The sequence below is a fragment of the Balaenoptera borealis genome (genome assembly GCF_965194805.1).
Source record: "Balaenoptera borealis genome assembly, chromosome: 3".
In the NCBI taxonomy this organism is placed as follows: Eukaryota; Metazoa; Chordata; class Mammalia; order Artiodactyla; family Balaenopteridae; genus Balaenoptera; species Balaenoptera borealis.
Window position 1 is genome coordinate 62,493,364 of NC_138866.1, and position 26,015 is coordinate 62,519,378.

Sequence of the window (26,015 nt, forward strand, 5' to 3'; positions counted from 1 at the left end):
GTATTTTTAGTAGATTTTCTTTCATTGAGCTTACAAAAAATCTCAAAAATTTTTATTTTTAAGCATATGCTTAGGGTATGGTTGAAATTAATACTTATTTTTCATATTCGTATAGTTCCTACTCTGTAATTTTTCTTTTTTACAGATATTGATGATGCTCAAATACTTCCTCGTTCAACTAGAGTCAGACATTTTTCACAAAGCGAAGACACTGGAAATGAAGTTTTTGGTGCTTTGAGTGAGGAGCAGCCATTGCCTCGAAGTAGCAGCACTTCTGACATCTTGGAACCATTCACTGTTGAACGAGCCAAAGGTGCAGTTCCTGTAATTGACAGTTCATCCCGTCATGCACCAAGCTTGCAGAGTTCCACAGAGGCTTCTTCAATAACTAGATCCACTGAAAGCCACATCACTGATACTCATAGTAGAGAGTCTTCTCTGGAAGTTGGTGATAGCATATATGACCATCTTTGTCACTTAATAGATCCAGTAGAACTTGCAGATTCAGCTTTTGAACAAATCCAGTACATTGACCTTGAAGGAGATGATGATCTTCTTTCCTCCCTGAAAGAATATTTTAAGGAAAACCAGGAAAGTCATAGTAAAAACGAGTTAGGTAAAGATGCAGCTTCACAGGAAGTGATTATTGCAGCAAATAGGGATGAAGGATCATCCTTAGATAAATTAGAACACATAGACCAGGAAAGTAAATCAGAAAATACCACCTCCTTTGTTGGGACTCCTGAAAACATACAGTTTCAAAAAGAATCAAACTCAGCTGTCTTCATGAATAACGGTGCACCCAACCAGTTAGACAGCTTTATGAGAACAAAAACTTCTGAAAAATGTAAACAACTAAACAGTGATAAACAGTCATCGGAACCTAGTTCGGGTAGCCCTTGTGATAAAGAAAAGAGGAAACATCTGTATAGACAAACGGCCACAGAATTAGATGCCTGTATAGATATAACACTAGCTGAAAAGGTTAAGGGTATGCAAATTAATGAAAAAATCATTGTCCCACATGTTTTGCATGCCAAGAAAACTACTCTAAAAGCACCTGTTAACCACAGAATGCCTCATGTTACAAGCACTAGCAAGCTTTCTCCAACTAAAAGGAGCTTGTCTGAAACAGTAACTCATAGAGCCAAAATCATGAAAATTGCTTCTAAAAAACGAAATAGTGTTCACGTTACTTTTAGACCATCTACTGAGTCAGTTCAGTTTTATAATCCTCTGGAAAGCAAAGAGGCTCCGTGGAAGATGAGGCTGCGGAAGCTCAGTGGCTTTAGTAGCAGCAGCAATAGCAGCATCAGCAGCCCCCACGCCAGCTCAAACAGTGTCACCGAGCTAGTGAAACCCGGTGTGTACAGGCCTCTAGACACGGCGTCAGTAAGTAGCAAGACAATTAAGGAATCTACAGAGATCCCCACCGCCATATTACAAAAAGAAGGAATTGCTAGTAATCAGTTAGGAGGTAGTCGTAGTACTATTAAGTCGTCAAGTCATGAGGCAGGACTACAGCAGGGCTCCCTGGGTGGCGTTTATAAAACTGTTGTACATGCTCTTTCGAAGCCGAAGGCAAATGTTTCCCCACAGAGGCAGAACAGAATGCCACCAGAGGCTCCACTGAGGGATCTGTACAGTCATGTAATGGGCTATTTTGGAAGGAAAGCTGCAGGTGAGCACTAACAGTGTGCAGAGCGCAAAAGGAGAAAGACAGCACCAGTTTGGCTTAATGCAACTGAAGCAAGCTATAAGCAATCAAAAAGCTTTGGGATGGTCACTGCTTTCTCTGTTTGGTTATGCATGCGCCTTTCCCCAGCTGTATTTTTCCCAGCATAAAATGTTTATTTAAATTACTAATTTCCCTTATAAAGCATTTAGTTAAACCTCTTTGCTGCTGAACAAGATAGGAAAGAGGGACATACAGGAAAATTTAATGACCTTCCAAAGGCTATCTAAATCAGATATTTTTCTGAGTGTGTACTACATGAACCTTGAAATTAAGTTTACCGAGGAGTTGGAATACTTTCTCCCCTGCCCCCCACCAATGGTTTACATTTAAAAGGGCCCCAGCTCTATATAATTGGGTTCATTTATTTTTACTGCTGATTTACTTGATTTTATCTTTTTCTTGGTAGATTACTGTGACATGATATAACATAATGGAAATCAAGGTCCTACAACCAACACCAACATTTTTAGTTAACTGTCATTGAAGAGGAAATTATTTCTTAAACCTCAAAGTGGACTCAGTTACTTTTCATTTACACCATTTGCAAACAAGCTGTAGGTTTTTTAGTTTTGCATTCATTTGTATAGAATGCAAGTTATATCCTTAAAACACTTATCGTTACTTTCTTTTTTCTGAGATTTTAGATGTGCATAAAGGTTTCATGATAGCCAATCATGATTTAAATATGGAACCTCTATGGACAGATTACAGAAAGCAAGATGATGGTAACTGTTTTCTCTTATGTTGATTCAAATTTAAAATAACTTCACAGTTATAGAAAATTAACTTTCAGCAGTAAGGTAGGTTTTGATTTTATTTGTTTAACATGGTTTTGTTAGCATGATTAACAGAACGCTGCATCTTGCACTGAGCCATTAATGCCACTTGAGGGCAGTATTTGACAGCTTAAAAAAGCCTGGCCAAGTAGTATAAAGATAATGGTGTTTCAGAGTGATTTCCTGACCAGTATATTTTCTTAACCTGAAATGCTTTGTAGTTCATTAGGAATATAAACAGTGTTGATATCCTTTGGTTGCAGAGAAATCACCTTTTCAACAGCATAATAGTGAAATAAGTAAATATCATTTTCTGTAAGTTAGTTTCCCAAGTTTAAAACTTTCTTGTTAATGTAAACCATAATGTAGTCGTAAAAGAATCAAAATAACTATTGTGGGGGGTTTTTTTAAACAGAAAAATCTTTGTGAAAATAAATCTCTTTTTTCTTAAAGCATAAAATTAAATTTGTAGTGAATAGAAACAACATTATGTCAAAATCATAGAATTTTAATTTATTAATATCTAAACTTAAATTCAAGGGATATATTTCTTGCAAATATTCTTTGGGGAAAATGGAATTATAAATTATTAAGACTCCAAATAGAAGCAGAGGCAGGAAGAAAGAAAAATATACCAGTTTCTTTATAGGCAATATTAACCTAACTTCAACTAGTGCTTATCTATAAGCTTTCTTGCTGTTTAAGGTTATACTGAAGATTGACTAACATCTGCTTAGTTAAATAAAGTAAATATCAATTTACTAATTCTTAAAATTAAATCTAAAAGGAGAGAAATTCTTCGTAGATGCATGTTTGGCAAATAATTGATATGGCATAGGTAATTTTTTGGCTGTTTTTGTTTTAAATTTAGGAAATGTAGTTAAGTCTTTCTTCACTATATATAGTTATTTATTTATTTTTAGTCAATAAAGAGGACATGAGCACAAAACTGCCCCCTCTTAGTAGTGATATTGGCAGCAGCAATGCTAATGTTCCTGATCTGATGGATGAGTTTATAGCAGAACGACTTCGAAGTGGTAATGCCTCAGTAAGTGTTATTTTATTTATTTGATTTTAGAGAGGAGGGTAGAGAAACTAAAAGATATGTACATATATATGTATACGTATATATATGTATATGATATGTATATGATATACATGTGGAAAATTTTTTTCAAATTAGCCCTCACCCCAAATTTAACCCTTTTTTGAATTAAGATTTTTAAATTATATTTTTATAGTATTTTTTATTCAAAGACCTAAAACAAGCAGGCTTTTAGTTTTGACCAGGGTGAAAATTTGGGATACCTGTTTGCTCAGCTCCTGTGGTATAAGCCACTACCTTCCTAGTTCTTTCTCTGTTTTTCATCTTTGCTCTTAGAGTACTCTGATGCCTGCTGCCAGCCCTCAGCAGGAAAGATAACCATGGAGGTCTTCTGGCCCAACTCACACCATTTTGATAGCATACTAACATCAGTTACTTAATCATTACAGATAACTTTGGAATAGATTTTAAAGTTATCTTTATCTTGAGTATTAGAATTAAGGCAAAATGAAAATAGAAGCAGTTTTAGTCCTAATGATACTTAATTGTTAAGGAAAGATAAATATATGTGGAATTGCTTTTTTTAAAGGACAGTATTCCATTTAGATTTCAACTTGTCACTTTAGTGAAAGTCTGTAGCTCCATTACATTTTCCTTTTTTTTTTTTTTTTAAGTTTTTTTCCTTGAGTGGGAAAAAAGTTATAGAATCATTATATGTAATCATCATAGAATGACATCCTTGCTGTCATTCTTCCCTCCCTCCATTATCTCTTCCATTTGTTTCTTTTTCTCTTTTCTTTTCTTTTCTTTTTTTTTTTTTGCTGCACTGCACAGCTTTCAGGAATCCCTTAGTTCCCCCACCAGGGATCAAACCCATGCCCCCTGCAGTGGAAGTGCAGGGTCCTAACCACTGGACCGCCAGGGAATTCCCTCTTCCATTTGCCTCTTTTTTTTCCATTTGAATACTTTGCTCTTCCTACTATCTTATCTTAATATTCACTCCATGGATCCTTTTGAGGCTTCAGGGTCTCGGGCCCAGCACCAAATGGTATTTGGGTCTTTGCTTTAGCCAGACCAACAGTAGTTCAGGATCCAGCTCCATACAGTTACATAGAGTCTTCAGTTAGTGTTTCCCCCCCTCCTACTTCATGCCCTAAATTTCAACATTTATTGTGATGATTGTCTTGGAAATTAAAGATTTCAGATGCTTAATGAGAATTCAAAAAAACTTTTTTAATGGTAAAATGTTTCTTGAATTTTTAGACTATGACAAGAAGAGGAAGTAGTCCAGGTAGCCTCGAAATTCCCAAAGACCTCCCTGATATTCTAAACAAGCAGAACCCAATGCGCCCTATTGATGACCCAGGTGTGCCCTCAGAATGGACTTCTCCTGCCAGTGCAGGGAGCAGTGATCTCATCAGCTCAGACAGTCATTCGGATTCTTTCAGCGCTTTCCAATATGATGGCCGAAAATTTGACAGCAAGTATCTTTTTTCTGTTTGAGCAGTACGGTTTTTGTTGATTTGTTTTCTGTTCGAGACTGACTGACAGTTTACGTAACCATCATATTCCTCTCTAACATTACTTAGGGGTTCCCATATACGTATTTTGATTTCATTTTCAGTGAAACTCCAAAAGACTTTTTAGGGAATCACTTCAAGTTGAGGCCTCTTTATTTTGCCAACTAAAGGCATTTAAAAAACAAAAAACACTGTTCTTTCATAGAACAAATGATATTTTAAGACCAGACACATAGACAGGAAAAAGGGTGGACTTGGTATTAGAATAAAGGGCAGTCATGGTTATGAGTTGGACTATTTCATGCAGTCGTATTTGGGGACCACTATCTAGTTATGGTCAGTGCTTCAGTATGTTCAGTACAGTTACGTTCAATGCTCTGGTACCCAGAACCTTACTTGAATAATTGCTTCATGTTAAAATGACATCAGTGATATTATTTGGTGCTATATTACTACCACATAGCTTTTCTGCTGTAATTCTGTATTACACTTGGCAATCAGTGAAGGGTACCAAAATTTAAAAGAAGAAAGTCAAAATCTTGGGAACCAACTTTGTGAAGAGCTGGGAGATGCATTGGAGAATTATGTTTCTTGCCGTCATGGATTATATACTACTCTGATCTTGGACTGGAAATATGATTTGAGAGAAAAATGACTCTTACCACATATGTGGCATTTTTATTATATATATCTCTCTTCTAGAGATTATAAAACTTGAAAAGCAGTTAAGTATATTTCCAGCTATCAGAAAACAGGGATAAGAATAGTGATGATATATTGTATGTCTCTGTCCTTTTATCATTATTTTTGTTAATAATAGGCTATGAGGATCTTTAAAAACTTGTTTCTAATTATAAACTTCAAAGTGTTAACATTATTTACCGTTGCCTGAGTGGTATGTAAATAGAATAAATTTGGGGGGAATGTTCATATTTAATTATTTTGATGAAGTAGCTGTGTCTCTTTTGTAAATATTTTTGTTTTGTAATTGGAACTTCTGTACACTAGCATTTCTTCTTCCTATAGATTTTGGCTTTGGAGCTGATACTGGGAATGCATCCTCTGCTGATGTGGATTCAGGTTCTGGCCATTATCAGAGTGCTGAAGAGCAAGAAGTGGCTAGTCTAACCACACTTCACATCGATTCGGAAACAAGCAGTCTTAATCAACAAGCTTTTTGTACTGAAGTTGCAACGGTTACTGGTAAAGATACTCAAGGGAGTGTATTCCTTAAATGCATTTTTTTTAAGCCACCAAAGAACCTTTTCAGACTTGTATTTGATAGATTTTATGTATTACTTATTACTATTTAAGTATTATTTTTTTCACTCATCTTTATGTAACAATGGAGGGAAAAAAACATTAATATAAGAGTTTCTTGACCTGGAGTCCACATGGATAAGCTTCAGGGAACTCTATGAACTCCTAATACCGTACGCAAAATTTTGTGTGTGTTTGCACCAGAGCATTTCCTGCAGCAATTTTTAAATAAATAACCAAAAAAAGTTGAGGTACTGCACTTTACCTTTTTCATTGATTTTCAGAGTTAGCCTAGATTTTTGTAGATTTCTTTGGTAAACTGTTTATTATTGAAAACATAAAGCACACTGCCTAAAATAAGGTCTGTCAATATACTAATATTCTGTATTACAGTAAATTAATACAGTAAATTATGCTTTTCAGCAACTTTTTATGTGTGGTCAAACCTGACAATAATATGACAAGTGGGGTCCAAGAAATTGAGTCGTGAAAGGCAGGGTCACATTATTCCAAGAGCAGTACAGTGACCAGAGGCAGCCTGAGCAGCCTGTGGCCCATACTTCAAGAGTTCCACTGTATTATCCAGATTCACTCTGGTTCCTACTGCAGTTTGACGCCCCTTTGATGGATGATGGATGAAATATCAATGGGGTGTTTTTTTTTTTTTTAATTAATTAACTAATTTATTTTTGACTGTGTTGGGTCTTCATTTCTGCGCGAGGGCTTTCTCTAGTTGCGGCAAGCGGGGGCCACTCTTCATCGCGGTGCGCGGGCCTCTCAGTATCGCGGCCTTTCTTGTTGCGGAGCACAGGCTCCAGACGCGCAGGCTCAGTAATTGTGGCTCACGGGCCCAGTTGCTCCGCGGCATGTGGGATCTTCCCAGACCAGGGCTCGAACCCGTGTCCCCTGCATTGTCAGGCAGATTCTCAACCACTGTGCCACCAGGGAAGCCCCAATAGGGTGGTTTTTGCATCCTGTGGTTGGCTGGAACTTGAAAGACTGGAGCAGTGATGTCTGCATGTCTGAATTAGGCACATTTCTTCAGCCAAATCAAACTGGTGGAATTTGGCCAGTGAAATACTCAACAGGCAGGAACCCATCCTATGTTTTCACATTCTTCTTTTCCACATCTTTTCTACCAGAGGATAAGTAAGAACTTTAGCCTGCCCATTGCAGAATGAGGGCTGAGTGGAAGATAGGAGCCAGTTTGGTTGGATCCACAGTCTGATCATTACAGAATTTAAGTTACTACTCAAAGAAGAATTCTTATTTTACAATAAACACCTTTTACTGTAGTTGTTCTTAAACATAAACTTAGATGAAAATTTGGATGAAAAGATACTCAACATTACTAGTAATCAGGGAATATAAATAATCCGTAAGGTACCACTATACACATAATAAATCAGCTCAAGTTAAAAACACAATACCAGTGTTAAAGAGAGTGTGGAGCAACTGGAAATATCATACATTACATTATTATAATGGGAATGCAAAATGGTAGGGCCACTCTGCAAAAATACGGCAGTATCTTTTAAAATTAAACATACATTTACCATATGACCATTCCTAGGTATTTATTTCAAACATTTGTATGTGAAAGTTCATAACAGCATTATTCACAGTAGCTAAATTGAAAATAGTCCAAATATCCATTAACCAGTGAATGAATAATCAAATTGTAATGTATTCATTCATCCAGTATTCATTGAAATGGTACTCAGCAATAAAAAAGGAATTAAATGCTAATATATGCAAAACCATAGCTGACTCTCAAAAATATGCTTTTAAATGAAAGATGTCAAGGCTAGCAATGTTAATGGCATATAGCAATGGGCAAGTTTCTCTTCTCTTGAATTGCCTCAAGCCTGAAGTAAGTGAAATAAAGTAGCAGTGGGTACCAGAGTTTCTGTAGCTGGACCAGGAATGGAAGTAGGCATTCTTGCTCTCACTGATGGCCCCTATTAATTGGTATGTCCAGTTCTCATTCCACACTAGTCCCATAGTAGACATGGAATGAGACTGCTAGCTATGAAATCTTGTACAGTATTATGATCTTATTGACCTCTTTGGCCAGTTTATAACCTGATTTATCTTTTGATGTTTTCAATTTGTGTTTTATTGGGCTTTTAAGCATTACATCTTAGGTGGAGGGTTTTGAATATATTCTTTGTGGTAATTTTATGAAATTATATTTACAGGTTCAGAAAGTGCCTCTCCAGTCCATTCAGCTCTGGGATCCAGGTCACAGACACCTTCTCCTTCCACACTGAATATAGATCACATGGAACAGAAGGATCTACAGCTCGATGAGAAGCTCCACCACTCTGTTCTGCAGACGCCAGATGACCTAGGCAATATTTGGAAATTAGATCTTTGCCATTTTTTTCTTTCAGGGCATTAGTGTCAGGAGATCTTAAATAAGGCATCTTAAATTTGATTATTTTATATATGTTATGTAAATATTATTATAAGTCTTTTGGACTTTTCTGTCTTTGGGAAATTAATTAGTATAACATTTTTTTTCTTGCCCTTAAGAAAGATATTTGCATTCTGTTTTTTGTTATTTGATATTTTATTATAGTTGATTATAGTCCTGGTATTAGTGGTTACATTATTTTTGTATGTTATATTATCATTTATGATACCGTTTCCTAAAGCAGGAAATACATAATTTGGCATCGTTATTCTTAATATTTTATCTGAAGAACCTGCTGAATCAAAGTAGGCAGTCCAAATGAAGTATTTTTATATTTAAGTAAATGTTTAAAAGTGACTAGGAAGCCTTAGAAACTGCAAGTTAATAAAAAGTTATTTTTGTTAAGTTCTGCATCATATAATAAGCATCAGGATAAAAAGTCATTTTGCAAATATGCCAGAAAATTTGGTCAAGGACACAGTTGATAAGATATTTATAATGAATAATATAAAATACTAGTTTTCATTGGTAATGCAGCACATTTACTCTCTGGCCAAAGGAAGAAATTTAAAACCGTGTGACTTCTGCCCCCCACCCTGCCCCCCCTTTTAAGGTACTCATTCTCTTAATATGCAATTACCTTGCAATTACATAGCCCTAATTTTCTGGTTTGTAGATTATTTCTGACCTTTTCTTTCCTCCTCTTGGCCTGCAGTTTTTTGGTTTTTTGGTTTTTATTTTCAGCTTTTTCCCCAACATTTGGAAAAAATTTCAAACTCATGGAAAAGTTGCAAGACTAGTAAAATGAATACCCATAAATCCTTCAGATAAATTCACCAGTTGTTAATATTTTACCACTTTATCTTTCTCTCTACCTATACACACACACACACACGCATTAAAACAACCCTTTTTTTTTTTCTGAGCCATTTAAGAGTGAATTGCAAGTATCAGACCCTTTACACCTAAACACTTCAGCAAGTATGTCCTAAGAATAAGTATACATTTCCTGCATAACCATAATATAAGGACCACGTTCAGGATATTTAACATTGATACATCATTGCAATTTTAGTCTATAGTCAGTTATCCTCAGTTGTTCCAATAATATCCTTCATAGTTACCAATCAGTTGAGTTATCACTATATTATTAAGGTTCTGTAGAATAGGGAGAGGTTAACAGTGATGGTTAACCCTGTAGTATTTTCTTAAATTTTTATTTTAGTGAATTTACACCAGAAACCTGTTTTTATTATTGTGAAAGACTGTCCAGTAACTTTTTAATAATATACTCAGTTATTGCACACTTTACATGCAGAGAAAAAAGTTAAACATTAAGAGTAAAGGATGTACATATACTGTGTGTGACTTTGTAAATTATCAGTACACTGAGATATTATCAAGCAGGAAAAAGTTTTTACTGACTTTCTAATGATTTTGCCTTTTCCATTATATACATTGCATAGAATGATGGCTTTTTTTTTTCTTTTTTAAGCTGGAGGAGATCTATAGTGATACCTACCTAAACCATCTATTTTACAGATGAGGAGCTGTAGCTTTAGGGAGGTTATTAAATAATTTGTACAATATCACATAATTAGTGACAGAAATGAGACTAAGACCCTAGGTTACCTATATGTCTATATCATGCCAATATTAATAAACAAAAGAAATGTAATTATGGAAATTTTAGATTATATTTAAATTATTTTTTTCATGCCATTGTGATATCCCTTTTAATGCTAGGCCTGACTTAATTGTGAAATATAGAAATATATTTCTTCGGAAGGTTTAATTACAAAGAAATAAGCTTAGGAAGACTTCCTACAGGATCTGCCTTCAGCCTGAGATTTTCTGTTAATTTGATGATGGAACTTGAAGTAGCTATTAGGTAAAAGAGGGAGTATGTATTTATAAATATGATCTTTATGTCAAACGTAAATTTCTCCATTTGGTATCTGCATCATTTTCTCCTTAGTTAAATCTAGATAGATGCACTATTGTATAAGTAATTATTGTCAAAATAAGGAATTATGAACTAGCGAGGTTTTGACCTTACCAGGAAAAAATAACACTGATGCATCTTAACATTTCTTTTATTCACTTTTGTAGATATTTAAGATTATTAATTTGACTCCTATGTGTTTTTGTGATCAATTCTCTAGAAAAATTACTGACACCAGTGAATTATTTTTTTCTATAGAAATCAGTGAATTTCCATCTGAATGCTGTAGTGTGATGGCAGGGGGAACTCTCACAGGATGGCATGCTGATGTTGCTACTGTAATGTGGCGAAGAATGCTGGGTATTTTGGGAGATGTCAACGCTATTATGGATCCTGAAATACATGCTCAAGTTTTTGATTACCTCTGTGAACTTTGGCAGAATCTAGCTAAGGTAAAAAAGAAAAAGATGAAAAGGGAGAAGGAAAGAAAAATAAAGTATTAAGAAGTACAGAAAAAGCCTTAGATAACATCCACCCCCGCACTACGAACTGATGCCTTAACCATGTTTAAATATATAGTTAGTGGTAGGAACTAGATCTCAAGTTTAAGGTAAAACAAACTGGGAAAGAGAACACTTTTCATAAGTTTGTTGCATTTTATTTGAAAATTACAGATTAGAGATAACCTTGGCATTTCAACTGATAACCTGACCTCCCCTTCTCCACCGGTTTTAATTCCTCCACTGAGAATTCTTACACCTTGGCTTTTCAAGGTAAGCTTAATATATAAAATATTAATTAAAAAGTTTCATTTAGTAAATAAGTATGTGGTCAGTCTCAAACAGTAGAGAGAGAGAAGACTATTGTGTAGTCTTCTAGAGCGCTTAGTTTTGTTTTTTGTGTGTTTTTGTGTTTTTTAGCTTTTGTTAAAATTTACTGAAGTATAGTTGATTTATAATGTTGTGTTAATTTCTACTCTACAGCAAGCAAAGCGCTTCAGTTATACATATATATACATACTTTTTCATGTTGTTTTCCGTTATGGTTTATCACAGGATATTGAATATAGTTCCCTGTAGAGCACTTAATTTTTAACTAGCCATTAGGGGTTATATAGAGAGGAGAGTGGGCCTAGCAAAATTATTATTTAGGTTGCATCATTTTTATTGCTAAAACAAAAATGAATGTAGTAAATTATGTTTTTATTGTATTTAAATGAAATGTAAACCTCAGTTTTGTGTTATAGAATATGCTATGTACTTCTAAAGAACTAATTCTTTTAAGTATTATTTGATGTGTTTGGTGCATTTTCCTAAGTGAAACAGTGTATAAGTTATTCACACCTACACTGTATCATTTTAATGATAAAAATAATTTCAGTAATCCTGATATTTAGTTCATTAAAGAAAATGGGCCAACATAGAAATAAATGAAAACAAATATATTGCTTGCTATATTCAATTGTTTCAGTATTTAACAAACAGTATTTGGTTTTGAGTATTAAAAACAACATCTTTCAATTGTAGGCAACCATGTTAACTGATAAATATAAACAAGGTAAATTACACGCCTATAAACTTATTTGTAATACAATGAAAAGAAGACAAGATGTTTCTCCAAATAGAGATTTCCTAACACACTTCTACAATATAATGCACTGTGGATTACTTCATATTGATCAGGTAAATATATGTACTTTCTAACAAGTCGCTTTATAAGTTTATCTTTGATTCTTTATTCTGTTTAACTCTTGACTTTCAAGGTGTAGAATTAAAAACATTCCCTTATATTGTAATTTATTTACAGATTTATTCCATTTATAACCTCATTTATTCTGAAACATAGTTTCAAAACAAGCTATTGTAGTTGGGAGATTGACTTGATTATTAAGTGCATCTTTCTTCTAATGTTATACGAACTGTTCACTTTTTGAAGAGATTAAAACATCCTTTGCTTACGCTGACAACATCTTCCTTTAATGTCCTAATGTACTTATTCTTAGGTATTTTGTAATTGTTACTTGATAACTGGCACTTGGGACTTATGTATTTGCTCAGCTAGTCATGCAGCAGTCAGAGGTTTTTTCCTACTCTAAGAGTCAGCACATCACATTTTCTTATTTTTATAAATTGTATTACCATAGTGACAAGTATATTGATTTGCATCAATATAGTCATTACATTAGATAGTCATAAATATGTCTCTAGAACATTTCTTCATGGGTCTTGATCCTGGCCATAAAACTGAAAAGTATAGGAAGTTGCTGGTCAAAGTAATGTAAATGTTTGTAATCATAACGTAGTTAAATTTCACTTGCAGTTCATTTCAGGAGCATTAAATTAATATTAAAAGATGATAATAATGTATCTTTCTGAAAAGTGAAAAAACTTCTTGTGTTAATTTGAAATAATTATAGTTTTCTACCTTATAAACATGTCTCAAATAAAGTGATATTCTTAGTTACTGGATAAAGAGCTTTCATTTAAATTGGATTGAGTAATACAGCCTGCTATACTGCATCCTCATGGTAAATTCCAAAGGGCAAAATGAATGAATAACCAAGTTGAGAATATTCCCTTAAAAATGCCTGCATCTGGATTTCTGAGGCTAGATGTCTATCATCAAAGGACTTCAATTTTTCTAAAAAAGAGAATTTCTCCAGTTGCCACATAACAGGTCATGCAACTTCAGACATCAGAGTTATCAACATGGAAGCAAATAGGTGGCAGAAGGAACTACTCTGCAATTAAGTTTTACAACACATGGGCCTTATTTATTTATTTTTTTCCGGTTTTATCATTTTAATGAACATAAGTCAAAGAGTAAGGTCACAGACAAAAGTTTTTTTTCATCTCTGTCCTTTCATCAGTTCCCAAGTCAACAAATATTCGGGCAGAGAATAAGAAAACCTTTAAAGCAAGAAACAGAAATGAGAAGAAAGCTAAGTGTGTATGTTGTTGTCAACATTTTTAACCTTTGCTTTCAGATTTATTTCAAAATATTTGCTTCTGGTGTCTGTGTCCTAAGCTGTAATGTATTTTGACTCAGCAGTCAGTGGACCACATTTTTGCCCGGGCTTATCCTCAGCTTCTTCAGTTCCACATGGCAAGGGGACCATTTGGAGTATCCTTCCTTGTGAAGGAAGGTCCAACACAGCAAAGTTTGCTGTTGCTTTCCAGGTTGCCTTGGGAAGGGGGGGATGGTGGGAAGGTGTTGATGAAAAGAGAATAGAAACTTCAGTGGGGACCTTATTATTCTGCAAACCAATAATAAAGTAGAATGCTGCTTTCAGATGAAATAAAATTGTTGCTAAAATAAAATGATGCTAATAAATAGCATTAGCATCATACAGGAACTTGTCAGAAATGTAAATTCTTAGACCCCATCCCAGACTTACTCAGTTAGTAATCTGATGGTAGAACCCACCAGTCTGTGGTTTAACAATCCCTCCAGGTGAGTCTAACGGATGACATGGGCCTTATTTTTAACCCTCCGAAGCAGAGCCCCTTCTAACTGGCTCTCTAGGGTGAAAAAAAAATGCTGTATTGATGTCAGTTAAAAAAAAAAGTGTTTTCAGTTTACTTTCCCGTGACAAAATATAGTACTAAGCATGGATTCTTTGGAAGAATTAAAATTAGTCTTTCCAGTTAGCCAACCAGTTATAGTTATTACCTGTTTCATTATTTCATACATTGTCTATTTTTAAGGATATTGACTAGCTGATACCCAAGATTACATTTGTGATATTTTTCTTCTCCTCTTTTCTTTATTCCTAAGGATATTGTCAATACAATCATCAAGCACTGCTCACCTCAATTTTTTTCACTTGGTTTGCCTGGTGCCACAATGCTTATTATGGATTTTATTGTAGCAGCTGGTAGAGTGGCTTCTTCAGCTTTTCTCAATGTAAGTTTTTATTTCCTGTCCTTCACAATATAACAAACTGTGGTTAACCAAGATTCAGCTAACAGAGCAACAAAGGAAGAGCCACTGTTGATAAAATATAACAAACTGATGTTCAGGAAGATACGTAATTTAATTAGAATTGATTGTCTCTCCCACTTTAAAAAAAAAAAAAGTAAACAATTCTGAAGTGTAAGAAAGTACTAAAATTATTTGATAAATTGACCCAGGAGCTACAAAAATGGGTTAAATCTGATAAGCAAAACAATTTAAAATTGAGGAAATCTAAAGAAACAAACAGGGAGGGAAGAAAATTTTGAAAATGGGCAATGAGCTATATAGCAAAAGAGAAGAAAGAAATATAGGTGAGGTAACCTAGAAATATGCTCTAGGAGTAAACTCTAAAACAGCATGTGAGGATTTTTCATACAGTTTGGAGCTGTGAGACAATGCCAGGTAACTTAGTATAACTGGAACATGTTCAGATATAAGTGGCAGAAGTGAACTAAGGAGGAAGGCAGTAACTCTGTTTCTAGTACTCAAGAGGTTAGATTTCATCCTAAGGAAAGAATGAGTGGCCGTTGAAAGATTTTAAGCAGAGTGACATGATCACATTTGTATTTTAGAAAGATCACCCTGGAACAAAGTATAAATGAGAAATAATTGAACGTCTACTGAGAAAAACTAAAAGTATTTGGGAAAGAAAAATCAGTCATACTTGACTAGTGCTTTATAACTTGCAAAGCAGTTTAACATATGTTATTTCATTTATAAGCTGCAAAAGACCAACAGTGAATGAAAAGGAGTTCTGTTTGGGGCATAGGAAGCTGCCTGTTAGACACCCATGAGATGTCAGAAGGGCCACTGTATGTACAAGTCAGGACCTCAAAGGAGATGTCTGGACCAAAAATGGAAAGCTGGGAGACATTAGCTTACAGATGCTATTGAAAGCCATGAAACTGGATACAGTCACCTAGAGGAAATGTGCAAATAAGAGAACAACCCATATTTATAGCTAGTCATTAACCCTGTTTCCCTAGTTCCTGGAGAACAGTGATCATGTCTTACTTATCTTGGTATCTTCAGGGCCTGGCACAGCATCATGGTTATAGGTATTTATTAATTGAATCTGTAAATATATATTCAGCACTTAGTATGTGTTCAACATGGTGCTAAGCCCTTTTGTGGTTATTAAACTTTTGTTTCCCCTTGTGTACAAAGTGTTCCTTTGGGTGGAATATAGAAGGATATAGAATAAATGAGATGCACATTGTACTCAGGGAACATATAGTCTGCTGCTGGGAAGATAGGAAAATATATTAACAACTATAGAATGTAGGACAACAAAGAGGTACCAGTAGGAGGAGCTTAGCATAGTGGTTAAAAGCATGGGTTCAAATCCCAGCTCTGCCACTTAATTAGCTGTGAGATCTTGTGCAAGTTACTTGATTTCTCTGTGTCTAAGTTTCTTCATCTATAAAATGGAGGTAACCTTCCTCATCTGGTTATTTTATGGGGATTTGAGTTAATATTTGTAACATGGTTGGAACATTATTTGACACATTGTATGTGCAGTTTAAGTGTTTGTTAAACAAAATAAAATTATTTGGTAATTAAGACAGAGGAGAGATCTTTTTTTTTAAGGGATATCAGGAGGTTCCATGGAAAAGATATTTGAGTAGGTCCGTGAAAGATTAGTAGTATTCTTAAGAGTGAAAATGGAGAAGGGGGAAGGTATTCCAGGCATAGGGAAACAGGCATGAGTAAGCTGTGTCCTAGGAATGACAAATAATTCATTTTGTTTACAAGCTAGTTAGTCTAACTAGAGAGTAGTGGACACAAAGAACAGAAAGGTACTTTAGATCCCAGCTACCCAAAATGTGGTCTGCACACCAGAAACATTTGGCATGCAGAATCTCAGACCTCATCCCAGACCTACTGAAACAGAATATACATTTTAACTATATCCCAAATAATTGGTATGGACAGTAAAGATTGAGAAGCACTGCTTTAGACTATATCTTGGAGGGTCTATTAATGCCAGGGATCAGATTATAATGCTATATTTTATATTAGATAAACAGTTGAATTTTTTAAAGTAGGGAGAGAGATGATTAAATCTGTGCTTTGCTAATGTTAAATAAGTGTATTAAACTGGAGATAGATTAAATGGAAGACAAACTAAAGATGCTAAACAAGTTACAAGGCTATTGTAGTATTACCAGAGTACACAGATTATCAATCTCTTGGATACTGGCAAAAGCTGATAGAACTCAGAGGAGCCTGATGCATAAACCAATGCCATTTTTTTATGCATTTACTATGAAAACTATAACTTTTCAGTTAGCTGATTATTCCAGATGAGTAGTCGGCACATTTCCTACAGTCCTGATGTCCTTAGGCATCCATTTTATGTGACTAAACCTTCCTCCTATCTAGAAGGATACTACTTATGTAACATCCTTGGGAAATTTTAAAAAACAGTTGTTTTCTGTTCTCTGTGGTTCTTATGAGGAACACCTATTGAGAAAGCCTGCCTAGGAAGCCAAATCATTACAAGAAGTAAATCTGACACATCTCCACTGTAAGGTTTTGGGCAGTCTTTTCCTCTGGACGGTGTTGGAGATACGCAGTCTAAATCTTGCTCTTTGGAGTTTCATTTTAGATCCCACACATATCATCTTCCTTTTGTTAATCCCCCCGCCCCCAGGCAGATTTCAAAGTAATTTGATTAGGTTTTGCCTTTCTTAATTACAGTTCCATTCCAGTTTTGCCTCCCATTATGCCCCACATACCTGAATGAGTATTCCCAGTTTTTTTATCCAACTTTAAAGAAAAACCCTTAGCTAATCTCTATCATTAAATATTGGGGTTTTTTTTCAGTTTCATTTTTATAGTAAAATTGATTTTAAATCGGGATGGTGGGTGTGAGCTTACCCCACCCCATTATGCTGCTGGCCTTGTATCTGTAAATCTAGATTATTTTTTTAATATGGAAATGAGTTGTTTTGTTGAAAATCGTAATAGAATACTACTCCATCACCTCTGTTATAACATTTATTAACAAGGAAATCCTTTGGAGATAGGTTCTTGTTTTATGGAAATAGAAGAAGTTTTATATTTCTAATAGATTGGTTTTAGCATTCTTGTTAGGTGTTATTAAACATATAAATCAATTTTTAGGTATTTTAGTAAACAAAGCAATTTATCAGTAGGTGGATGTTGATGTTAGGTGGGCATGCAAGAAGGCAGAAGAAAAAAGAAATGTTCAGTGCTGATACTTCAGAAATGGCTTAATACAGCTAAGGAAAAAAGATGAAAAGTTACCTTCATCTGCAGTCCAAGCATAATTTCTAATTTTGTTTTTAGTAAGTAGTATAGGTAGTGTTTTTATCATGTGCATAAGATCATAAAACATATCTAGACTAATGCCGGTGTCTTGAAGATATAGTGACCATTTTCATCCTTAGTTACTTTATTCATCCTTAGATAGTAACGGATATAATCTAGAGACCATGAGTCTTCTGCTCATTAGAACAATATGTTACGATGTGTGAGTTGCCTTTAGAATGAAAGTATTTATATTTTTCCTCAAAATTAGGGTAATTTTATGCTGTTAGCTAAAACTGTATTCCTGTCTACATACTCATTAGCTGTACCCACATTTCTGCTTATTAGCTGCTCTTAAAGAAAGCTCTACTATTTGTTCATTGCATTTATTGAGAATAACAGTAGTTTATGTGGAAAGTATAGATGAAAACCTAATCTTTTTGTGTTCCCCTTTCCTTTTTGAATTTTGTCTTGTACTCTGACTTCCCTGTGTAATCTGGTTAGGTAATACAGTAATTTTTCTGATAATTAAAGATTTTTAAAATCTGATACATAGGCACCAAGAGTGGAAGCACAAGTTCTTCTTGGATCTTTGGTTTGCTTTCCCAACTTATATTGTGAACTGCCTGCTCTCCATCCCAACATTCCTGATATTGCTGTGTCTCAATTTACAGATGTTAAGGTAAGAAATTAGGTGCTAATTTTTAGCGTTTAAATGACTTTATAATCATAGCAGTATATTCAGTAAAATTTGTGTTCTTCATTTTCCTCTCGAAATCCACGCAATTGTTGAAGAACTTTAGCCAGCTGTACCCCTCAGACACAAAGGCTGGAATGTCCATTAGGAACGTAACCTTTTTTTTTAATAACTATTACTTTGGAAACATTTTCTCATTATTGAACCCACTCACATGTCATTATCTTAGGATTCATTCATTCACTCACTGAACATTTATTGAAATCCCATGAGCCATATACTATGCTGCTAATGTAAGGCTTCTAAGATTGAGATAGCACTCGACCTGCATATTTGACTGTCTCCTTCTCCCAGTTTTCCAAGGTGATGAATCAAACAATGTAATGGAATATTCTATTCTGCTATAGGAAACTGTGGAATTGGGGTGGAGATCCCATGTACCTGAAGCATTAACAGGCTTGAGTAAGAGATGGTGCAAAATTGAACTGTCTATACAATTGCTTACCCAGATAGTAAATCTTTAAAAAAAAAAAAAAAAAAAGATAGTGTCTAATTAGGAGTAGACATACCCTAATTGTTGTTTACAAGCCTTTTTAAAAATTTCAAGTAAAAAAAATCGGTGAAAAGTTGTTTTGTGCCTCTGTAGAGGTCAGCCTCTGTTTGAAGGGGAAGGTGTGACATGATCAGCATCCTTAGTCCTCTGGACTCAGTAATTCTTAGACCAAGGTAGAGGGGAGTGGTGTGATCAGGTCTCCTAGTTAGGATAAAGGCACTTAGTGCTCTGGACCCAGCAATGTGCCTGGTAGTGAATAATTCCGTCACTAAGTCAAGACCTGTCTCTAACTGAATGCCCATGTATTATAAATTCCCACAGGTTTAACAGTCCTAAGAAGTTGTGCTTGTTATAGTAATTGCCAGATGGTCTCTGTTTGACCTGAATTGGCCCTAGAATTAGAAGGGAAAAGAGAATAAAGAAGGGACGAGAGAGGGGCATTCTGTCTCCTCAGAAGTCATGCTGATGATTTTTTTTTAAACTTGTGCTTTCTCTGAAAGAAATGTTTTAAATCAAATTTTTGTCAGCAGTTTTGCATATACTTCCCATACCACCTGTATTTCTCTGTGCAGCATTTAATCACACTTGTAATTATTTTTCAGTGTCTGATTTATACTTTAGACAAATAAGTACCACAAGGTCTTAGTTACTGCTATATCCTCAGAGCTTAACACATTGCTTGGCATGTAGAATATACTCCGAAAACATTTGTTAAACAAGTGAACTTCACTTAAACATAAAATTGTAGGGGCCGATGCAAATTTATAATGATATTTAATTAAAACTATACAAATTGACCTTTGGTCTTCAGGGATGTAATGGCTTTGGTTTCTTCTATTTTCAGAAGATCCTGAAGGTCAAAGATAGGTAAGAGTTTCAATTTGCTTAGGCCGTTTTGAGTTTCTTTGGGCTTAGCCTAGCCTACTGTATGTGATTTGTATGATCAGAGTGGCCTTGTCCTTTGCTGGCCATTGTATAGGCAGTAATGGCTGAAGTGATTTTTTTAAAAAACCAAAATAAAACTATTACATAGAAAGCTCTTGGGCTTAAACAATAGGTAGCTTCCAAGTACCTATTAATTGCTAGCCATTGGGCTAGGTGCTAAATTCACAAAGATAAGTAGAATGTTACTCCTCTAAGGAGCTTACAATCTATATAGCTGATAAATCCTTAATGAGTGAATAATTGAATGATTTTTAAAAACCATATTAACTATTAACTAGCACTTATCCCAAAACTCACACATAAGAAGAGGAAGCTTTCTTTTAAATGATAATTCTCAAAGTCGTGAACAGTTTTGTTCATACCTTTGAGCTATTAAATCTGCTTTAATTATCTTTATAGTGAGCATTTTATCACTCTTCTAATCAGGAAAAAAGTTTTTGAACATATACATTTGGTGATAAATTTCAAAAATCATTTGTCTGCTATAACAAAATACTACAGACTGGGTAGCTTATAAGTGACAGAAATTTATTTCTCACAGTTCTGGAGGCTAAGTCCAAAATCAAGGCTCTAGCATAATCACATTCTGGTGAAGGCCCTCTTCCTGGTTCATAGCCAGTGCCTTCTTGCTGTGTCCTCACAGAGTAGAAGGTGCTTAGGGAACTCTGTGGGAGTCTCTCTTATTTATAAGAGCATTAATCCCATTCATAAAGGCCCCACTCTCATGGCCTAAGTACCTCCTAGTACCATCATCTTCAGGGGTTAGGATTGCAACGTACGAATTTGGGGGGGGGGGGCACAAACATTCAGACCATACCATTGTTTTATTTATTTATCTAATTTTATGAATAACATTGGAATATACTAAAAGTATGTACATGAGAACGAAAAATGTCTGTTTTATTTTGCTATTGTATCCCTAGTGCCTGACACAGTGCCTGGGTCCGTGGTGGCTATTTAATAAATATTTGTTAAATAAATGAATGAAAAATCTTAGTCATTGCTACTATTTCTCCTTCATTTTAGGAACTTATAATCAAAACTGTATTAAGCTCGGCAAGAGATGAGCCCTCTGGTCCTGCACGGTAAGTCAGATATTCTTAAGACTTGACATGGCTATTCTGTGTTTGTAGTTTTTATTTTAGAAGTTAACTGAATTATTTAGCAGTCCAGATTGTTTCAGATACTCAAAAGCTATTCTAAGTCACAAATTTAAATTATTTGGATGATTAAATACTTTTTTTCATTATTTAAATATGAACCTTCCCTTCAGTAAAAAAATAAAATCCTAGTCACCTTCTTCAGTATCTTCACCTTCTGTGTCCAAAATGATTTCTTTTAATTGTATTTAAGTAGATTTTGCTTTCCCTTCAGATTATATTTGTCACTGTCTCTTATGTAGTACCTTGAAATATGGTACTAGTTACCCAATGAATGTTTGTTAAATTGAATTAAAATATTTTCATTGTAGAAAGTAATATATCTAAGAAAATAGTATATATTATTATTTATAAATATTTGATCAGGATATTTTTAAAAAATAGAATGTAAATAATAAGATTTTAAAATGTTTTTGTTTTTAAATATCTCATTAAGAAGTGAAAACTGTGGCATTTTGTCTGTGTTACTAAACTTTTATCAAAAAGGTTGATTTAAATCAGCATGTTGCCCTAACATATAAGCTTAGAAGCTTATACCCCAGAATCTGACTAGTAGCAGAAAGTTGAGCCATACTGGGAATAATCTAGATTATTTTGACATCTTGAAGAATGTAGGAAACCGTACACACACACGCACACACAAAAACTGATCTTAACCTTTATAAAGCAAAAACCAAAAAACAAAAACTTAAGCATTTGTCCTCCCAGTCTGTGCCTTTTACTGTGGCTTTAGTTAGCTGCATCTATGGAGAACTTTGCTTCACTTCACAGTTTATTGTTATTTTAGGATTACAGCTCCTTCCACTGCTAAACCTGTCACTTGGTTATTTAGATCTATAAATGTTACATAAGATTGATGGGTGGACAACAGTAGAGAAGAAAGGAAGCTGTAGACCTCACATAGAAGACTTTCTATAGTTTTGATAGTAAATTAGTAGCATTAACACTGATAGACTGAAAGAAGGGACTTAACTTCTGATCCATTATGTTCAGGAAGAAAAATATTTCTGCATTGAATTGTTCTGAAATTTATCATTCTACTGAATTTAATTTAAGAATATCAGTATCAGGACATGCAAGATATATCAGGAAACTAGAAGGAGCTGACTTTTTTTTAATACTTAGAAACATTGTATGCTTCATCAGAAGCTTATACATGAACACACTAATAGAATTTTTACTGATTCTGATCATCAGATTACTTTCTTCAAGCTGAAACTCAGTTGAAGTAGGGAACTGAAGTTTCACAAGACATTAGGAAACAGAACAAAGATTCTCCAAGTTCTGTTTCTGTTGGAATTCCTTTATAAAGTGTATAAATTTTATTTGTGGTCCCAATTTGTTTTAAAAAGAATTTGTAGCTAGCTATGTTAAATGTAAAAGATATGAAAATAATATCTTATTGACTGCTGCTATCAGTCAATAACATTACACTTTCCTTTTTTTTAAAAAAAAACAAAAACATTTGTTTATTTTTGTCTGCGTCGGGTCTTCGTTGCTGCCCGCAGGCTTTTTCTAGTTGTGGCGAACAGGGGCTACTCTTGGTTGTGGTGCATGGGCTTCTTATTGTGGTGGCTTCTCTTGTTGCAGAGCATGGGCTCTAGGTGCTCGGGCTTCAGTAGTTGTGGCACGCGGGTTCAGTAGTTGTGGCACACGGGCTTAGTTGCTCCACGGCATGTGGGATCTTCCCGAACCAGGACTCAAACCTGTGTCCCCTGCATTGGCAGGCGGATTCTTAACCACTGTGCCACCAGGGAAGTCCCCACTCTTTCCTTTTTGAAAGCATGTTGCATATTTGTTTGGGAAGCTTTATGACAATATCAATTTATCAATATGGGTTTGTTAGAAAGATCCTGTGTGTTATCCCCACCTATGATCTTGGTAATAAATTATAGTTGAAAATAAGGCTTAGAACAGGGAACTCTACTCAATATTCTGTAATAACCTATATGGGAAAAGAATCTGAAAAAGAATGGATGTATGTATATGTATAACTGAATCACTTTGTTGTATACCCTGAAACACAATACTGTAAATCAACTATACTCCAATATAAAATAAAAATTAAATTAAATTTAAAAAAATAAGGCTTAGAGTTTGGGGGATGTGCTTTCCTCCACTTTATCTTCCTAAGTAACAAATTTATTAATTAACAGTAATAAATTGATTAATTAACAGAGTAACAAATTGATTAATTCACCTAAACAGTGCATGTTCACTCTGGGTTGGTTGGTTGTGGGTGTTTTGGTTGTGGTGGTGGTGTCATTTCATTTAAACGCTCATCCACTTTTATTTATATCATTATTGGTTGCCTTTTCTGCAGATGTGTAGCACTTTGCAGTTTAGGTATTTGGATTTGTGAAGAACTAGTCCATGAGTCTCATCATCCTCAAATTAAGGAAGCTCTGAATGTAATTTGTGTTTCCTTAAAGGTAAGTAAATAAATAAATAAATATTTAGTGGACTATATTAAGATAGTATAGAATGCATGATTATTTTTCTCTAAATGTTAATTATATATTGTGCCCTTACAGAATAAAACATTTAATAGATATTTTCATTAATTTATTATTACATTATTTCTTTGATTCCGACTTTTTCCTTAAGAATAGTTCTACTCTTGATTTTAGGATATCTTGGTGATGACCTATTTTATCTCAAATTTTATGTATTTGGCTTTGTCTTTAAGATACATATGGATGACTTCTAAAAAGGAAACCAGTCATTTAACAACATTTGTAGGGCTTTTCATCATTTCTTAATCAGTATTTTAGTAACCTACCCTTCGATCTTTATTACTTCCTGAATTCTTGAGCTATTCAATTTTTGGCTTTATCATTCAAGTTAAATGCCCTCTTTGTGGCCAGAATAAGATTTGCTCAGAAATAATAACCTGATTATTTGGAGAGTCTGAATGAATAAATGGATATTTTTTATTTGTAAAAAGATGAGTGATATTATTTTTTGTCCTAAGACTTGTATTATAATATCTGTATAGAACTCTAAACACACAAAGTACAAATATTACTTATTTGACGGATATTTCTGAGTATATACTATGTTTGAGGTGCTTTGCTAGGCAGAGTGAGGAATACCAGAATGAAAAAGAAATATAAATACTAGATTGAAGAGATTAATAATATGATGGCTGAAAAAGATGAAAATAAGTAATAAAATATAAAAAGCTGAGAGAACTAAATGAGTGGTGCATATAAACTGCTGATTGAGTTCAGAGAAAGCAGAGGTCACTTTGACTTAGGTATCAGAGAAGACTTTGGAAAGAGGAAGTATGTGGTCAGGGCTTCAAGAGTGGGTGAGATTTGGTCATAGAGAGATAAGCATAAAAAGTTTGACTTTATACCACTGGGGAGTCACCTAAGATTTTTAAGCATAGAGAACGTCAGCATCAGAACAGTTCTTCAGAAGATAATATGGAAGTATTGAGTATAGTAAGTAGATTGCAGTGGGGAAAGATGGGATAACAAGATTAGCAGTTTAGAGGCCATTCCAGAAATCTAGGTAAGAGAAAATGGAGTAAAACTTTAATGAGGACAGTCAAACGTTACAAAGAAAAAATAAAGTTAATTATATCTTTGGAATGTGTTATGATTTTTTTATTTTGCAGGTGTATATTTATCTTCCTAATAATATTTTAATAAACACAAATATAGAATGACAAAAATAAACATGTATACAATTTAAAATTTTTTAGCAGCTAATGCAGAGATGAATAATATCAGGAAGAAATTTTTTATAACAGTGCTTTTTTGTTTTTGTTTTTTTCTTATTATTATTACAGTTTACAAATAAAACAGTAGCCCATGTAGCTTGTAACATGCTTCACATGCTGGTTCATTATGTACCTAGACTTCAGATTTACCAGCCTGATTCTCCCTTGAAAATTATTCAAGTAAGTAATTTCTCATTTATTTCTTATTATGACTTGTTAAAGATCCTTAGATTTGGATACCTTGAGATATAAAATTATTTAATAGTTTTCTTTAAATTTTGTATAGCTAAATAATGGCCACTCAGGGTACTTTTTTGAGATATCAAAGTTCATGACAGTCCCTTTCTATATTATGTTAAGAGATTATGTGGTTGGTTTTAAATGCTACATGTAAATTTATCATTGCTGTTGTCTTTATAATGTATATTAGGCTTCATTCCCTGTCTTAGGTTAGAAAACATACCATCCCTCCAGTTACCAAAATCAGGAGATTATTTTGATTCATTCCTTTCCTTTCCTCTTCAGCCAGTTATTTATGAAGTGGTTTATTTTTATTTTTTATTTTTTTAATTCTGTGTGTTCTATGCTTCCTACAATACATGACATTTTTCAGCCCTTAATTATTTCTTTCTTGAGATACTATAATAACCTTCTAAACTGGTTTCCTGGCTTCTGAGGTCATCCCCTCCAAGTCATCATTCACACTGACATGACTCTTATGTCACTTTCCTGAAGAACAAACAAACAAACAAAATCTCTGAGTGGTTTTCCTTTGTCTATAAAGTAAGACCCAAACTCTTTAGCTGGGAATTAATTCGAGGCCTCCAGATGAGGACCCAACCCATCTTTTCAGAATCATGTACCGATTCCTTTTATGAAATACCCTGTAGTCTAGGCACCTGAGTCAGCTATTATCCCCTAAACATACCCCTCACTCTCTTCTTCTTACCTAAAATGTTTTACTTTTCTCTACCTGCCCCCCCCCCATCTTTCA

The 26,015-nt window shown here is 34.4% G+C and overlaps 1 protein-coding gene across 10 annotated transcripts in view; it reads left to right on the forward strand.

Moving 5' to 3' along the window:
- Positions 1-26,015, forward strand: part of RALGAPA1 (Ral GTPase activating protein catalytic subunit alpha 1) — a 227,625-nt gene that overhangs the window by 114,839 nt on the left and 86,771 nt on the right. For 7 of the 10 annotated variants that reach the window (XR_014242301.1, XM_082384016.1, XM_082384014.1 and 4 more), the window contains 13 exons: positions 146-1,681; positions 3,438-3,562; positions 4,823-5,039; positions 6,106-6,282; positions 8,541-8,693; positions 10,962-11,155; positions 11,378-11,476; positions 12,230-12,385; positions 14,481-14,609; positions 18,493-18,618; positions 21,158-21,216; positions 23,615-23,723; positions 25,091-25,201. Coding sequence is in view for 9 of the 10 variants with exons in the window: in XM_082384016.1 (XP_082240142.1) it covers positions 146-1,681; positions 3,438-3,562; positions 4,823-5,039; positions 6,106-6,282; positions 8,541-8,693; positions 10,962-11,155; positions 11,378-11,476; positions 12,230-12,385; positions 14,481-14,609; positions 18,493-18,618; positions 21,158-21,216; positions 23,615-23,723; positions 25,091-25,201 (3,191 nt within the window). In the remaining variant the exon portion in view is untranslated. Of the gene's footprint in view, positions 1-145; positions 1,682-2,382; positions 2,464-3,437; positions 3,563-4,822; positions 5,040-6,105; positions 6,283-8,540; positions 8,694-10,961; positions 11,156-11,377; positions 11,477-12,229; positions 12,386-14,480; positions 14,610-18,492; positions 18,619-21,157; positions 21,217-23,614; positions 23,724-25,090; positions 25,202-26,015 lie in introns of all 10 variants that reach the window. The other 3 variants (XM_082384018.1, XM_082384011.1, XM_082384017.1) reach the window with 2 other exon arrangements.